General features: G+C 55.2%; 1 protein-coding gene across 1 annotated transcript; it reads left to right on the top strand.

Moving 5' to 3' along the window:
• Positions 1–10,984: 10,984 nt before the first annotated feature.
• On the top strand, positions 10,985–17,231 carry LOC114040469 (cytochrome P450 26B1-like; the record flags this gene model as incomplete). The annotated part of the gene is made up of 6 exons (XM_027858585.1): positions 10,985–11,434; positions 16,255–16,479; positions 16,615–16,688; positions 16,837–17,001; positions 17,046–17,109; positions 17,163–17,231. Coding segments are annotated over exons 1-6 (801 nt in total), but the record flags the coding sequence as incomplete, so codon positions are not given.
• Positions 17,232–17,432: the final 201 nt, after the last annotated feature.

Below are 17,432 nucleotides of genomic sequence, written 5' to 3' on the forward strand. Positions count from 1 at the left end.
CACACACACACACACACACACACACACACACACACACACACACACACGTTGGGGGAGGGCAGAATGAGCCAGGGGAAAAGTTTCATCTGGACAAGACATCTGCAGCCTCTTTCCTGAACTTGGTTGGGGCTGGGGGGAGGAGGGGATTGGGGTCTTGGGACAGACCCCCTCCCTCTACCCATCCCACCCCACCCCCCAGCTCTTAAAGGCTCCCAGGCCCTTGTTTCCAACGCCTGTGGTGGGCGGTACCGGGGCAGGTTGGATTCTATAAAACTGTTGGCTGCCAGGCCAGGGCAAAGCAGGCCAGCATTCCACCCTCGCTGCTGCCACCGCCACCGTGGTGAGTCTGCTGCCCAGCCCCGAGGGATCTTTGGGGTGGGCACCCCAAGCCTGGCTGTCATCTCCTTAGAAGTCTTCCCCGCCACCAGGCCTACTCACCCCTTTACTTTGTGCTTGGCCAGAGTAGGGGAAAAGCATGGGTTGGGGGGACGACTAGATTTTATTTGGGGGGGGAGGTGTTCCTATTCAGTTTGTAAAAGTTCCTCTTGGGGGAAAATTTCCCCGGGATTGTGGGTTTACAAAGGAGAGGGGCCAAGCTGCTATTCCCTATGAAGTCCCTAAAGCACCCCCCAAGGGGTTACCAGAGCTTGTAGAGCGACGAAAGTTCTCTTGTTTCAGGGTGATTTTGTTTCTTCTTCTCAGTGATTTGTCTGGGGTGGGAGAGAACTGTGGGGGGTCCAGGGCTGTGCCCACAGCCATCTCATGTGGAGGACAGTTGGTCCTGAGCTTCCGTATCTAGTGCAAGAAGACTCAGGAACCAAGAGAAAGAAGGAGACAGTTGGTGAATTATACCCAGGGGCGAAGAAGAGGAGGAAGACAAGAATGGGAGAGGGGCGGAGAATGTTCATCTGGATTTTCAGAAAATGAGGTAGATATATCTGAATTCCCCATCCAGTCAGGGGGAGGGTATGGTAAGGAGAGAGGGAGGGCGTCTAGGGAAGTAGGGCTTCTTTCTGCAGTGGGTGGTGTGGGAAATTTGGAAATAGTGAGGTAACCTCCAAACCTGAAACGGAGAGAGATAGATGGACAGAAACAGAGTGAGAGAAAAAGAGAGATGGAGAGAGAGAGAGAGAGAGAGAGAGAGAGAGAGAGAGAGAGAGAGAGAGAGAAGACAGAGAGAGGATAGAGAAAGAAAGAAAAGACAGAGAAAGAAAGACAGACAAAGACAGAAAGACAGAGAGAGAGAGAGAGAGAAAGTGATCTTGCCTTCTGGACACTGGGGATTCCCAACACTGAGGCGTAACCCAGGGAATAGTCTGAGAGCCTCAGTATCCATATTTCCTTCCTCCTGAGTTTCAAGCCTGGTCCAGCTACAGCCAAAATTGGGACTGTGGGGTCACAGCTGGGAAACCCAAAGAGACCATAAGGGCCATAGTCTAATCCCCTCATTTTGAGGCTTAGGGAGCCCCGAGTCACATAGAATCAGAAAAAGCAAGAATTTTAATCAAAGGCCCGTGATTCTTTCAGAATTCTTTCAGAAATACTAGCTCCCAGTGGTCCAGGTGTCTATTTCTACTCTCTCTGCCCCTTGACCTGGGCTGTAGGAAGAGTGTAAAGCACCCCCAACTCTGGGTAAGGGTGAGAATCTTTGTTGTTTTTTCTCTCTTCTCATTCGAGGTAGGTAGAGGGAACCGAGCACTGTGGAGAGTACCAGCCTGTGCCTAAACAGGAATACAACCTTTGATGGAGGACCTCCAAGGAGGGGGATCCACTAGCTCCCCCCTCCCGCCCTATGTTAGCTCTCAATATTAGAAAATGTTGAGGGACAGTAAACCCAAATTCGCTTTCTTTCACCTCATCCCCATTGCTGGATGGCAGAAGAGGGCACCAGTACCAGAGTAAACCTTCTATTATGAGGCTGTTAGCTGTCACGCAAGAAAGTAGGTCAGGGAAGGGACATGGGGTCTCATCTGAAGGGGCAGCCTCAGATCGCCCCAATGCCAGCCAGAGAGTATCTAAGAACCCTCGTGCTGGGCACCCTTTCTCCACCTCCAAGATTTTCTCAAAATGGGAAGGGCGAATTTCCCCGGCAAGAGTCAGAAAAGGGCTTCTCTGGCCCCATTAATGGGGACTTACCCCAAGTCATCAGCCTGAGCATCCCTCTGTAAAGCAAGATTCAGATAGTACAAATGGGGACTGAGCCAGGGCCAGGAAGGTCAAAACCATCTGCAAAGGGTGTTCTGGTGGTGAGACGAGATGATTGATTTAAGGCACCACACAGAAGTCGGCTATCATCCATCATCATTATTTCTCCCATTTCGGCTCCAGTCTGCTCACGCCGTGACCTCTCTGCCAGGCTCTTCCCTTTTCCAGACCTGTTTCTTCATCAGCCATTGTGAAGGGTTGGGGTGGGGGGCTTCTGAAGGTCCTCTCCAGACCCAGATCTAGATCCCCTGTGACTCTACAGGTGTGACCATGGACATGTCACTTCATCCCCATGAACCTGCCTCAGGCTCCTCATCAGTAAAATCAGACCAGATGGTCTCATGAGCTCTGGCTGCTATGGGCACAGAGGCTGATTTTGTTAGGGAGAGAAGGCGAAACAGGCCATTCTGAGGTCCCTTCCAGTCCGAGGTCTGTGATCTAACTTGTCAGCCTTGGGCGTCATCGAGGGCATGAGCCACTGCTGCTCACAGCACTGTCCCCAAAACCCTCTCCATGGGACACAAGGCCTCTTCCCTCCCTTCCCTCCAGGCCAGGGTCAGAGCACTAGGGGAACATGATATTGACTTCCAGTGATTTCCATTCTGGACTTAGCCCAGATCACCTGGGCTCACCCCTGCAGGCCACACACACACACCTTTAAAACACCACCTCCCCAAATGCACCTCCTTTCTCTGCAAAGGGAGTGGGCTGGAGCTGCATCATGTTTCACACAGTTAGATGGGGTTACTTTGTCAGTTAGTCGGGCTCTTGCTGTTTTTCTTTGTCATAAGGGACGACTCACAATGGGGCTGGGGGTGGGTGAGGTGGAGTATATCCAGAAATGACTGTGATGAAAATCAAAGGCATCAAAACCATTTTAATTAGAAAACAAAACCATCTCTCTTCCCTCCCAACCTCAGTCCTTCTCCCCCTTCACTTGGGGCCTGGGTTTCTAAGCCCTCCTGGGTGTTAGTATGTCGGGGCTAGACAATGGCGCCTACAATGTCTCCCACTCCTAGCCAAATCTGTTCCCTTCCTTTCCTGTCTCCCTAACAAGAGACCTCAGAGGAAGTGAGGATGGCTCAGTGTGGCCCAGCCCCCCTGCTGTGTACAGAGTTCAGAGCTCAGTGACTAGGGGAAGGGGGAACAGCTGCGTCTGAGTTTTCTTGTTACTTTATCAAGCTCCATATTGACTGATCAATCCTGGATTGATATGCAGAATCCTGGATTGAAAACCAGGGCAAATAGGAAAGAGAAAGGCCCTTCTTTCCTGAGAACCTCTGGTCTGATGGTGGAGGCAGGGGCCCTGCCCTTGGACTGTGAAAGGCAGAAAGATGATCTAGTTCAGGGCAGCAGCACGTTGTTATCCAATGTGGCGGGAGTTGGACCCTGCCATGTTTCCTGTTGGATGTGGGACCCCGGAGGACTCTGTTCTACCCAGGGTTCTTGAATCAGGGTAAATAGAATCAGGGATGGTGAAGTGGTCCTTCCCTCTGATTCCTCACTCCCGGCTCTTTTTCTAAAGCGGACAAGTCGGCACTCACACATCTTCCTTCAGACATCCTACTGATTTTCTGCCTTCTTCTCACTCTGCTAGACCCAGGGAATACTCCTCTCCCTGGATGGTCACCTTCATCCTTCCCCTCCTCCACCCCTGACAGATATTCCAAGACAAGTCTACCCTTGAAGAAAGGAAGTTCAATAAGAAGGGAAACAATGTGGGTGATGTATTCTGGAGGCCATAATCTGACAAAAGCAGCTCCAACCCAATGCCAGTATGAGCTACGTCCCCAGCAGAGGAGATGGTGGCTCACAGCCATCCACATTCTCCTGCTCATTTCCTCGTGACTAATGGCCTGTGTTTGTAAATAGCCAGTGGGATTAGAGGTCAGTCTGGGACCAGGATAAGGGTTCAGTCCATAATTGGTGAACTGTCCATCTCTTTGGGAAGCTGGCTGGCTCAGTTACCAGGACCTCAGTCCCACCAGACCTGTGCTCTGGGAGGACACCCCCAAGAAAGCTCCATGGAATGCATTCGGATGTTCCCCTGAGGTCCCAAGGACAGAGCTCCTCCCATTCCCCAAAGGCCACTGGTTAGGAGGCTAGAAACCTCAGTTTGAATTCTGGATCTTTGATTACCCTGCAGTCAGTTATTTAAACCTCTAGCCTTCAGCTTTTTCATTTGTAACAGGAGCAGATTGAATTAGATGCCCTCTAAGGCCTGGTCCTGTAAGAGTCCATGTATGTCTTCCTTGATACTCGGGGCCATAACTAGGGCAGGACAATCGGGCTTTGTCCCAGGGTGCCCTATATGGAGGGGGCTGTCCTACAGCAGCATAGAAACAAAAGAGCTAATTAGTTAAAATAGGATGCTACCAAGCTCTTCCCACACCTCTGCCTAGCTTCCTCACGACTGAAGGCCCAGTTCACGAAGCTCAACCTGATGACAGTTTCTAGTATTTGCTCCGGGTGTAAAATGTCCTCATTCTGACTCTACATGTCCTCATTCTAAATCAAGGGTTCTTAACCTTGTTTTGTGTCCTGGACCCCTTGGGCAGTCAGTCTGGGGGAGCCTATGGACCCCTTCTCAGAATCATGTTTTATAATGGATAAACTATGTAGGGTTTCAAAGGAAGCCAATTCTATCAAAATGCTGTTATTTTTAAAAATGAAGCACATGGATCCCAGATTAGGAACTCCTGTTCTAGAGCCTCGGCATTCAAAGACGGGGCAATCATCTCCTGGGAGCAAACTGTTGCTATGAAGGGTTCATGAAGATCCGCAATTTTGGGAGGTAGGGGTGGGTGGAGATCTGAGGCTCTCCTTTCCCGCATGGATTCTGCCTGGTATCTTCTATCTAGGTCCTTAGTACTACCTTCTGTAAAATGGGAATAATAAGAGATCTCCCTAGCACCTAATAGGGTTGCGAATCATCAGAAGATAGACCCGAAGGAGCTTGGAGAGAACAGGAAGGATAGGGTTGTTATTCACAGACATTTTTAGTTCTAATTTTTCCCCCAGGGGCTGTTTGGAGGAGGAGCAGGGAGCGTAAGAGAGAGAAAGTTTGCTTCTAGTCTGAGATTGTTCTCCCAGAACTCACTTCATCCAGATGTGATGAAGAGTTGGGGGAAGGGAGGGAGGAGGTCCTGACCCTGGCTCCAGCTTCCTCATGGGGGCTCCCAGACAGACACAGACAGGGGACAGAGGAAGGGCAGCTAACAGACAGGTGGAGAGGCTCTTGGGCCACTAAAGACTCTGGAGGATGGCAGCAGTAAGGGTCAGAGAGTCACCGCAGTGGGGGTCTGTGTGACTGGGCAATGTAATGGACTTCTGAGAGGAGGTAGTGTTTCTGTCTTTGTTTAAGAGGAGTTAGAGCTTGATTGGATGTGTGACAGGGTTAGGAGAACCCTGGGGGATGCATTGGGGGCCCCCCAGCAACTTCCCCAAGGCTGAATGTCTAGTCACTACTGATGTCTCCTCTCCCACTCCACCACACAGATCAAACAAGCATTTATTAAGCACCTATTGTGTGCCAAGGCACATTAGGGGCCGGGGACACTCAGAAAGGCAAAAACACTCCCTCCCTTCAGGGATCTCCTTCCAATAGTGGAGATTACACAGCTATGAGGAGGTATAGACGTGATAAATACTGAGGATGTAAGAGAGAGAATGTCAAAAGGAAGAATGTGGGGGGAGGAGTGAGGATGAGGAAGACCTCCTCTGGATGGTGGGAAACTAGGAGATGGAGATGAGGATGGGGGGCAGCCAGTGAGGTCGAAGACAGAGCTGGGGGATGGACATTCATGGCGTGAGCCTGGGGCCACTGGATCAGAAAGTACCTGTGGCGTAATCGTGTGGCAGAAATCTGGGAAGGAGGGGAGGGGCCGTGCAAGTGGGGGTGGGAGGCCAGAGCCCTGATTCCTGCTCTGGTGGCCCCCTCCTTTGGTCACCGAGAGCTCAGCCCCACTTTCCTCCCAAGAAAGCCACAAGAGGCGCTAATCGGCTTGTCTGTGCCCAGCTCCAAGCTCTGGTCCCTGCCGCCCCTTACAGGGCAACACAGCCACAGCTAACTGACTGGAGGGAGGAAGAGAGCGAGGGAGGGATGGGAGGAGTGAGGATCGGCCATGAGGCTGCCCCCACCTCCACCCCCCACCAACTGCCCTGGGTGCAGAGAGGCCAAGGAAAGCTGCCCGTGGGGCATTGGCCCCTTAGTCCTGGGATGGATGTAAGGGTGTCCCCACCTCCTCCCCCCAACCTTTGTCCTTCTGGCCTTCCTGGATGTGGGGACAATGAGGCCCAGGAAAGGAAGAGGAGGGGGTGTACTGTATCCCCTGAAAACTGCAGTATTCCAGGGCAGTACTGCAGCCATGGGCTCAGCTAAACCGGGGTGGGGGTAAGAGCAGGGTAAACCGCAACTCCTGCAGGCCCTCAGGGACCCCAGTTTAGTTACTGCGGGAGACAAGGTGTTAGAAAATAGAGAAAATGAGAGCTGAATTGTAAAGCATTGTAGGAGCTAGGGGGAGAATTTTCAAAGTGAGTCTCAGGGTTTGCAAAGAGAGTTGGTGAAGGCTTCTGGGAAGAGGTGGGACTCAAGGATGGGAGACAGGCCAGGGAAGGGAGGAGGCCCAGTTCTGCTGGCAGCACGGCTGAAGTGTGGCTCTTAGGGACCCCAGATTTAGAGCTGCGAGGAATAATAAACCTCAGAGATCACCTGCCTCATCCAGCGCCCTCATTATGCCGAGAAAGAAACTGAGACCCAGGGAAGTATGAGACAGGATATGAACCCAGGTCTCCTTGACTCCAGGCTCCAACTCACTGGTTAGGAGACTGTCAAGCTGCCCAGCTCAGGACCCTGATCTGTGAGTGTCAACTTGTCATTCTTACCTGGGACCAGGCTTGGCTTAGTGGGTCTGTGCTCAAGGAGGCAGTAAGCACCTGCCCTCGGGGAGGTCCTGGGCACTGGCCTCTCCTCAGGGAGCCTCTCTCTTGTTCCCTCCCTCATTAGAATGGAAATTCCATGACGGTAATTTTGAGGGAGTTTTTTTTTTTTTTAATTTCTGCAGCCATTGAGGCCAGAGGCAATGAAGGGTATGAGCTAAGTTTAAGGGGCTGAGTCCTATTGAGATATGTCCTTGGCTGTCCAGTGGGCAACATCAGAAACAGGGTTTTTATCAGTGGAAATGACCTGTAGGAAGAGGCATGAGCCTCTGCTATATCCATAGACCATGGAGCCTTTCCATCTGACTTGCCTCTTAGATGTTCTGTCTCCCCTTATTGGAATGCGACCTCTCTGAGAACATGGGCTCTCTGACCTTTCTCCTGGTAATCTCCATCTTAGTAATGTGTTTTACTTAAATAGCTTTTTCGTTTGCATGGAAGAAGGTCTATGGAAGTTTTCAGCTTCACACAAAGGCTAACTGGGTAACTTGGGCCACGTTATTTTTCTTCTCCTAGCCTTAGCTTTCTCCTCTCTAAAAGGGGGATAATACTACATCAACCTGCCAGAGGTCAGGGGTGGCTAGTCATTCCAGTTCCAAGATCTATGAACTCTAAACCAGCTTGATAAAGTATCATTGTTATTCTCTTTATAAAAAATAAATCAGGAACTCATAGAGATAGAAGGGACCTTAGAGGTGGTCTGATCTAACCCTCTCATTTTACAGTCGGGGAAACTGAGGCTGGGAGAGGAAGTGGTTTGTGAGAGGTGGCACAGGAAGTACACAGTGGCGGACATTGGAACTTATGACATAAATCCAGGGCTCTTTTCATCCATATCATTTTCATCTCTCTCTCTTTTTGGCCTTGACTACCTAATTTTAGAGATACTTGGTAGCTCGGTAGCTATGCCCTTCCCACTCATCCTCACCCCATGGTCCGCCATCCCTTTTTGGGGAAGAAGCCAGCACAATTCTTTGGTGAAGCCCCCTATCTGGGGAGAGGAATAAGGAGGTTCCGTGAAGCTCCTCCCCCTTGGCCAGAGATGGGCCCCCACAAGCACTTCCCCGTCCTAATCTCCTAGTTACTGACGCCGACCCAGGGGCTGGAGATGTTATTTCCTTTTTTTGGCTTTGTTTTGTTTTGTTTTGTTTTGTTAGGACGAGGTAAAGGGTAGAAGAAGGGACGGAGAAAGGGGATGGAGACCAGGGTGTGCGTGTGTATGGGGCTGGGGCGGGGGTGGGGGGGTGGGGGGGGGTGCTTCTCCCAGAGATGCAGTGCCACAATTGTCCACCAGGTGGGGTTATAGGGCAAAGAGTGAGAGGGCTGGAGAGGCAGGCGGAGAGATTTCGCTCACCAAACCTCAGTGCGCCACAGAGACAGAAAAGCACCCAGACACATTTTGCACACACGCATCCAGACCCAAGCATACATGCCCAGGCACAAACACACCGAGGACCTTGGAAAAAGCGGACAGACAGACACATACACACACCACACACGCGCGCACACGCACACGCAGAATTTCATCCTCCCCTCTGGCTTCCTCTCTCATTCATAGCTCCAAAGTAGGAACGCGGCGTTCAGAAAGCAGAGGCGCCGCTGGTGTCTGGATTCGAGAGAGAAAGGTGCGAAGAGGCGTGCAAGCCAGTTTCCACAGCGCACACACACACCCACACCCCGAACACACACACGCCGCACACATATCCACCACAGATACGCCCCCCCCCCATTTCCACCACACAGACCTGCACGTTACTCCCATTTAGAGGACGGGGGGAGTTGGATTACGTCTTGTTTTGGCACAATCATGGGGCGCCGGCGAGGAGTGGATGGAAAAGAAAAAGAGAAGGGCTCCTGGAGAGAAGAGAGCCCCCTCCTCAAATTAAACAGGCTCCAGTAGAGGCACCTTTTCCACCTCTCTGGCGCGCGCGCACACACACGCGCGCACACACACTCACACCCCGCACAGCTGCACACGTTCCAACTGCAGGGTCACACATGTTGCGCACACACGTGTCATTCTCACACTCTCCCCCCTGCTCCCCCCCCCACTGCCCCTGGGCAGCCAGTGCGGCAAGGTGGCGGCCCCTTTCCGAGCGTGTTTATTTACCTATTTGTATCAATGAACGCTTGTGCCCCGGGGCTCCGCCCGCCCCGCCCCGCTCTCGGACTCGGCAGGAGCGCCCAGACCAGCCCGCCTGGCTGCCCGTCCGACGTGCGTCCCGCCGGCGCCCAAGCAGGGGGGGCCCCCCCACAATCCCCGGTCACCCCCGGGCTCTCGCCACCCCTGTTCGGCTCGGCGGACGGAGCCGCGAATCTAGGGCACTTTCTCCCGGGAGTGAGCTGTCTGGCAGGGGGAGGCCCCCCATCTCCATGCGCCTGTCTCCCGACCGGGCTGGAGGCTGGCCGCGGTGGTAGGGGGCTCCAGTGTCAGGGCTGGGGTCTCGGGGCCAAGAGATCCCCACTCGGACTGAGCGGGAGTCCCGGCGCTAGTGGGGTGTGTGTGTCTGTGTGTGCATCTGTGTGTCTGTGTGTCTTTTCGTCTTAGGTACCGAGCCCAGCGCAAGGCGGACGCGCGGCCCGGACAGCTGACGGAGGACGGATGGACAGAGAGGGCCAGGGAGAGGCGAACTGAGTTTGATCCTTCAGCGGCTACAAGTGGGTCCCCGGCAGGCAGGCGGGCGGGCGCGCGTCCAACACTCACACGCTCCCGGGCCGCCGGGCCCGGCCTCTCACCACGCCTCCGGCTTTGTAAGAGTGAGGGGGGGGGCCCGCGGCGGGCGGAGAGGGGGAGGGGGGAGGCTGGCGGAGGGGGGAGACTGGCGGAGCGCCCACGGCGCAGCCTCCCGCCCCTATATAAACACACGCATCGCCTCAAATCACATTGAGAAGCTTTTAAAACCACCAGCCCTGAAATCCTGCCTCCTGCTTTATTTCTTCTTCTGTTTTTTTTTTTTCTCTTTTCCCTCTTTCTCCCCTTCCTTCCCCCTCCCCCTTTCCCTAGCAGCAAGTCCAGAGACGAGAGACAAAATCCTGCGGACTGCCTGCCTTTGCTGATTGATACAATAACCCAGCTCGGCTTCTCCACCGCCCGCCCCCCAACCCCACCCCGCCTCACCCCCTCCCTCCTTCCCTCCCACCGGCCCGCGCCTCCTCCTCCTCCTCCGTCTCCTCCTCCCCTCGGGCTCCGGCTCCGGCTCCGGCTCGGGCTCCGGCTCGGGCTCGGACTGCTCTCGGCGTCCGTCTCGTCCGCCCCGCGCTAGCGGCTCACTCCGTTTCGTCTGCTCCGCTCTGCTCCTGACTTCTGGCCGCAGCCGCTGCAGGGGCGCACGGGCAGCTTTTAGAGGCTGGGGCACCGCATTAAAGTTTGAACAGATACAGAGTCGGGGGGTAGGTCCCCGCATTTCCCAAACCACCATCTCCCTTCCTCTTCCCCCCAAAAGTTTTGGGGCTCTCCGGTGATTTTTGGATCTGGGGGAGACATCCTCTCCTTTCCTCCTTAATTAGAATTTTTAAATTTTTCCTCCGAAATTGGAATTAAAAACAAATCCTTTGGACGAATCGATTGCACTTTAATTTTTCATTTTTGTTTCATCTTTTTTTATTATTATTATTATCATTTTTTTTTTTTTTTTTTTTTTGCCTTTCCCCGGAGCGAGGGGGAGGGGTCCGCCGGCCCAAGTTTTCCCAAGTTCACCAAGCGTGGTGCTTGGAGAGAGAGAGAGAGAGAGAGCGGGCGAACTTGAGCGCTTTGTCCTTAGTCCAGTCCCCGCCCCGGCCCCCTCAGCCGCCCCCCACCCCCTATAAAGGAACACAAAACAAAGTTACACTTTGAGTGGCCTCGGGTCTTTTTTTTTTTTTTAAGGCAGGTTTTTTTCCCCCTCTTGATTCCCTCTGAGACTTTAGGCTCTTTCTCTCCAGTCCCACCCCCTTGCCTTCTCTGCATCTGGGGAGCGAGCAAAGGACCCCACACCGCAGCCCCGTTTCCGGCTCCATCCTTTCCCTTTGCTCCCCTCCCCCACCGCCTCCCCTCCTCTCTCCCCTCCCTCCCAAGCACTTGGAGCCAGGCAGAGAACCAACCAAAAATATGCTCTTTGAGGGGTTTGATCTGGTCTCGGCTCTGGCCACCTTCGCCGCCTGCCTGGTCTCGGTGACTTTGCTTTTGGCCGTGTCCCAGCAGCTGTGGCAGCTGCGCTGGGCGGCCACCCGGGACAAGAGCTGCAAGCTGCCCATCCCTAAGGGCTCCATGGGCTTCCCCCTGATCGGCGAGACGGGTCACTGGCTGCTCCAGGTAAGGGCGCGCGCGCGCGGGCCCCCCTCCTTGTTCGGACCCGTCCCAGCCTACTGCCGCAGCCCCTGAGCGAGCGCTGTCTCCTCGGGGACGGCTGGGCGGTTAGGCTTGGATTTGGGGGCATTGGGGAGGAAGATTCAGGTTCCTTAGGAGGAGGGCACAGAGGAGCATACTAGGGGGTCATGAAAGGTGGCGCAGGTGGGAGGGTGGCAAGAGGTAAGGAAGAAATGGGGTTCTGCTGAAGGGGGGGGCTCTCCTGGAGACTTCAGGCGAGAGGAAAAGGGGAAAAGTGCATGTCCACTTGGCAATCTTCTGGCAATATGACGGGAGGGTAGACTGATCGCTGGGGAGTCTTACGGGTAGCGAGCCAGGGCGGCTCTGGTACCTAATGCCTGGCGAAAGGGAATCTTCCTGGCTGTGGGTGGGGGAGCGCTCTAGAACCTTAAATCCACTTATCCCCAACTCTTCCAAAAACCATTTTCAGGAGTGGGGCAGGTGTAGAGAGTGGACCCTCAGAGATGGGGATTGTGTATTTGGCAGTCCAGGTGTGAGTTCTTCAATGGGGCAAGCGTGTGACTTTTGGCTGTCGAAGGGGAGACCCCTAGCCTGAGCACGTCGCTATCTCCTACCCACCTGCCTCTTCGATGCTTCTTTGCCTGCCGTCTCTGGTCTCCACACTGCCGCAGCTGCGGCTGGGCCGGGCTGGGCTAGGCTGGGGGCGCAGAGAGGGTAGAGAGGAAGGAGAAGAGATTCGAGCCAGCCTTCCCAGGAGGACTTGTCTCTTTAAGGAGAGGGCCGGGTTCTGGCAGCTGGCTCAGCTTGGCCAGGTAAAGCTCGCATTCTGGGAGAGTATGTGTATGTGTGTTTGTGTGTGTGTGTGTGTATGTGTGTTTGTGTGTGTGTGTGTGTGTGTGTGTGTGTGTGTGTATGTCTGCGTACACGAAAGGAAAAGTGACAAGCTGGGGAAGCCCGAGGCACGCGGCTACCTGTTTGGAAAAGTTTGCTCTGTTTATTTATCTTGAAGAAGAAATAGGAGGACGGAGAGGTTAGTTAGGGCTGCCCAAGGAAGACAGAGAAGGAAAGGACTGTTGGCCCATGTGTGACCGTAGAGCTCAGCTTGTGCTCCCGGTTTAGCCTCAGAAATCTCGCAACCCCAAGAGCCTTTTGGTATCTGGGGGTAGGGGTGGGGGTGGGGGGAACCCGGACTGGACCCCGAGGTATTGTGGAAATTAACCGGAATTAACCTGGTTAAGTGCTAGACAATAGCTATTGCAATGTGATATCCCCCCCCCCCCCGCCCCCTAGCTGTCCCTCATAGTGGGGTGAGGAGTGGGAGCTTTAAGAGCCAAATAGATGGTAGTGTGGGTGGGGGTGGGGGGTTGGGAATGCAGAAGGGAAGCTGACCTGAAACCAAGCAGCGCGTAGATTTCTTCCTATGGCGCTGGAGGAAAGTGGGGAGGGGGATGCTATGCACGCCCTGGTAGAGAAGAGTCTGGTTAGAAACGGGAAAACCAGCTTGGAATAGCCGGTCTTGGTCATTTCTCAGGTAGATCAAGTTAAGGGGGGGAGGCCATCTTTTACACGCCCCTAGCCCACTTTCGCCCCGTCGGGTCTCTGCTTCGGAGGGAGGGGCACTCTGCTTGTCTCCCCCATTCCTTTAGCGGGAGTTGTGTATGTGTGTGCGCTCCCGCGCGTTTGACACAATCCACTCGAGACCGTCAGGGAGGCACGGCAGCCTCCGAGGCCCTCTCCCTCCCACCTGGGCCGCGCAGAAAGGGTTAACGGCGGCCGACTGGGATTTTTTGGCCGCGAAGTTAGGAAATAAAATTTCAGAACCCACAGAGGCCGCGGCGGCGGGCTCCCTCCGCGGTCTGCAGGAGCTGCAGCCTCCAAATCACATCCCAGACGCTCCTGTACCCCCCCCTCCCCTGCCCGGCGCCCCCAGCCCCGCCCGGGGGAGAGTCCCACAAACTGAGAGGGGTTGGGGGTGCCTGTGGGCCATGTCCAAGTGAGGGAGGGGAGAGGGGGCAGCGGCGCCCAAGGGGTTAACGGGCGCCCTGGTGAATCGGACCTTTATGTTTTTCGGGGCCATTTGTCAGATTTTTACGGGGGTCCCTCCAAGGGCTCTCCCTTTCCACTGAGCGCCATCTAAACAGAGCCCCGAGCTAAAAATACAACATTTTTGTATAAATTGGACTCGCGGCTGGAGTGGCCGCCCCGATGAAAGTCCTCTTTGTGGAGGCAGACGGTGGAAACGGCGGACAAATAAGTCTTTATTAATGCCACCAAAAGCGCACTTAATTATAGTTAAGCAGATCAGAGGCGAAGAACCGGGGAGAGGGAAGAGGGGGAGAAGGCGCCCTCGGGAAACTCACAGCCAACTCTAGAAAAAACAGGGAGCCCCCCCAAACCCACTGTGGCCCCCGCCCCGTGCAGCGTCTCACTCGTATCAAGAGATTGCTCTCCAGCGAGTGTCCACCCAGGCGATCGGGAGGCGGTGCCGAGTAGACACAGGCGGGAGGGGGGGGGGGCCAATACCCAGAGTCCCTCCTCCAGGGGGCACCGAAGCTTCGGCCCCCCAACCTCTCCCCAGCTTTCTCTTCCCTCCCGCCCTTGCTCCCCAGACGGCTCAGGCGCGGCGGCGCGGCCTCGCTTCGCCCCTCTGCGGAAGGCCATGTGGAAAAGTGATTGAGAAGCCCTGGCTGGGTCGGAAGGCTGCAGCCCAGACTGCAGCCGGGGTTCTAGACTTGCGTGCCTGTGCGTGTGGGGGGGGGCGGGGTGGGAGGTGTGGGTGGACGTGAGAGACAGTCACACAGACGGACACACAGACTGACTTCTGGCCTTCTTTTTCCTTGAAAGAAAGAAAAGTGAGGAGGGGGCGGGGTGAGGTGAGGGGGAGAGCTCCCGGGGATCGCTAGGGGTTTGAAGAAAGTCACTGGGCTCACACCCTCCTCTTTCCCCCACCTTGGGGCCATTGGGTGGGGGTGGGAGGATCTTAAGCCTCAACACGACTGCCTCAGTGGGGCAGGAAAGGAAAGGGGCAGAAGAAGGTAGACAGGTAATTTCCCTCCGGTGAAGCGGCCTGAGTGTTAACGGATGGGGGGTGGGGGGAAGGGGAGCCGACAGTGACCAACATCAGACCTAGAGAGGAGCTCTGCTCCCTCCGTAGCCCCCCGCCCTCCTGTCATTCCAAAGCAACCCCCCTCCCCACTCCAGGCGGCCCGGTCGGGGTCGTCCCAATTTACTGCCCGCCACCCCCTACTCCGGGCCCAGACGGCTGGGATCGAGTTACCTGCTGCAGTCCCTGTTCACTAGCCCCGCACCCCGCCCCGCCCCGCCGCGCCGCGCGGCGTAATCGCCCCCTAATTAACCCACAGCCGACAAAACCACTTCTGTGTCTGGCTTCCGCGGCGACCCGGCCCCGCTCCGCCCCCTCCTCAGCCCCCTCCTCCCCCCCTCTTCTGCTCTGTCCCCCAGCAGGGGCTCCACGGTCCGCCCCGTCCCGATTCGCTTCGGATCCGCCTGGGAATCCCGCCCGGCGGCGGCCCTGGAGCCCTAGGGCGGCAGGGAACACGCTTTTCTATTACGGTTATGTTCTGAAATAAATTTATTTATTATTTCAGTGGCCATAAACCACCCCGAAGCCCTGCCGCCCTCCAGAATGCGCCGGCAAGACGGCGGATGACATCATATTAAAATACCGAGAAAAAAATTAAAATTATATATATATACATACATATATATTTTTTTTTGCCAAGCACAGAAATTCCCTTCCCCCCCCCCCCCCCGTCACCCCCTCCCTTCCCCGCTTTCGAGCGGCCGCCCCGGGAGGAGGGGACGTTGAACGGCTATAAATAGGCGCTGGCCATTGGCCATCCGACAGGGAATCGCCAGCCCGTGGACAGGAGCCTGGAAAGATTTATTCTAAGAGTGGATGAGGCGGGTTGGGTCGGGCTGAGGATGGGGGGGGGCAGGGCTTCGGGCGGGGCGGGGCCGCTCGGGGTCCCTCTGGGGCTCGCGGCTCCGCACATCGCCCTGTACGGTTTTGAGAGCCGCAGTTAAAAGCCGGGGGCCAGGGGAGGGGGGGGGGGTTGTAGAGAAAATATTATCCGACTTGGTGCCAACGGGCTGCGCGTCTCCACTTATTACCACGGAGATTATGATGTCTTTTCCAGTTGGTGTTTGAAAAAAATAAAATAAGACGTCAGTGATAGAGGGGAGAGAAAGCAGGGGAGGCCTGAAGGGCAAAAGCAGTTCTGCTGGAGATCCAGCGGATCTCCCTTGTCCCTGAAGGTCAGAAAGGGAAGAAGGGTCAGTGGAATTTCTTCCCTCCCAGCCCTCGGCACACACACCATCCAGGATGGACTTGGAATCAGGAAGACCCGAGTTCAAATCCCGTCTTATACATTTAGTAGCTATTGATTGTGGTCATCGCTTAACCCCTCTCAGCCTCAGTTTCCTCATCTGTAAAATTAATAATAGTATCCAAGGAGCCAAGAATCAAATGAGATAGCATATGTAAAATATTTGGGGAACGGTACCCAAAGTTTAACCGTCTGCCTCTTATTCACCCACCCCACCCCCAGCTGTTATCACGCTTACTATCTGTGTGATATTGGACATCACTTTATTTCCAAAGGCCTCAGTTTCCTCACCTGTAAAATGTGGGGATTGGACAAGATGGTCCTCAAGGTCCTTTACATCTCCAGACACATCATGCTATTCCTCCCCATAACTTTAGGGAAAAAAGTTTCCTTGATTGACCTGGAAATGACCTGCTGCCTATCTGTCCCTTCTCCGTGCCCCCCCCCCCTCCGCAGGGCTCCTGCTTCCAATCGTCCCGGAGGGAGAAGTATGGCAACGTATTCAAGACCCACTTGTTGGGGCGGCCGCTGATCCGAGTGACGGGCGCGGAGAACGTGCGCAAGATCCTTATGGGCGAGCACCACCTGGTGAGCACCGAGTGGCCGCGGAGCACGCGCATGCTCCTGGGCCCCAACACCGTAGCCAACTCCATCGGCGACGTCCATCGAAACAAGAGGAAGGTAAGGCTCTCTCGACCCGCCTTGGCCTTCCTGGTGGGCAAGCTCGATTTTCCGTTCGCTTGGTTTCATTTTCAGTTTTCCAGACCCCTCTTACTTTCCACGCCCCCTTCACTCCTCCCCTGACCAATCATCCAGGCGAAGGCTGATCTCCCTCTATCCTCGCACCACGCCCCCCTCCCCAACTGGGGAAAGGAAGGCTTCCTGCTACCGTGGGCAAATCAACATTTCTCCGGGTCTCAGTTTCCCTTCCTGCAATGCTTTGCATTAGATGGCTTCTGCGGGCCCTTTCCAGTTCCATATCGAAGGAGAATGTGTGTGCACAGGCGCTCTCTATCCTCCTCCAATTCAAAATCCCAGGATTCTCTGGGAGGAGCCCCCTCCACCAACAGACCCGCTTGATCCCTTGACCCCCTCCTTCCCTGCTCCATTCCTCCCTTCCCTGTGCCCTGCAGGCACCGTGGCGGGGATAGCAGCCCGCACCCCCTTCTTTGTAGCGCCCTCACTCTGCCGGATCGCGCTCTGGTGACAGGGACACATCACCCCCTTCTCCCCCCCCCACTTCCCAGCCCGAGCTACGCGGTGCCCGTTCTCTCCCTCCTCCTGCCCCCTGGCGGTCTGTGGGACCCCCAGGCCCTTCCCTATCCCCTCCCCCAATCGTTTCTACCTCCACGGGAGAGGGGGAGTGCCAAGTGACCTCCAGCGCCTCCGGTGGGATTGTCTTTGGCGTTTTGGTGTCTCACGATAGGCACGGGGTGAGGGGGGACAGCGAAGGAGGATTTCAGGCTTGAGGGGTGGGGTGGGAGCAGGGTAGGGGGGGGCCCAAGCTCGTGGCAGTTGCCCGGTTTCAACGTTCGGGCTCCGAACCTTGAGACCTAGCTCGGAAGTTCCGAGCATCCCAAACTCGAAACGTTGCGTTCCTTCTGAGATTCACTGAAGAATTTAAAAGGGCGATG

Source organism: Vombatus ursinus, unplaced genomic scaffold (genome assembly GCF_900497805.2).
Source record: "Vombatus ursinus unplaced genomic scaffold, bare-nosed wombat genome assembly UNPS02013207.1, whole genome shotgun sequence".
Lineage (NCBI taxonomy): Eukaryota > Metazoa > Chordata > Mammalia > Diprotodontia > Vombatidae > Vombatus > Vombatus ursinus.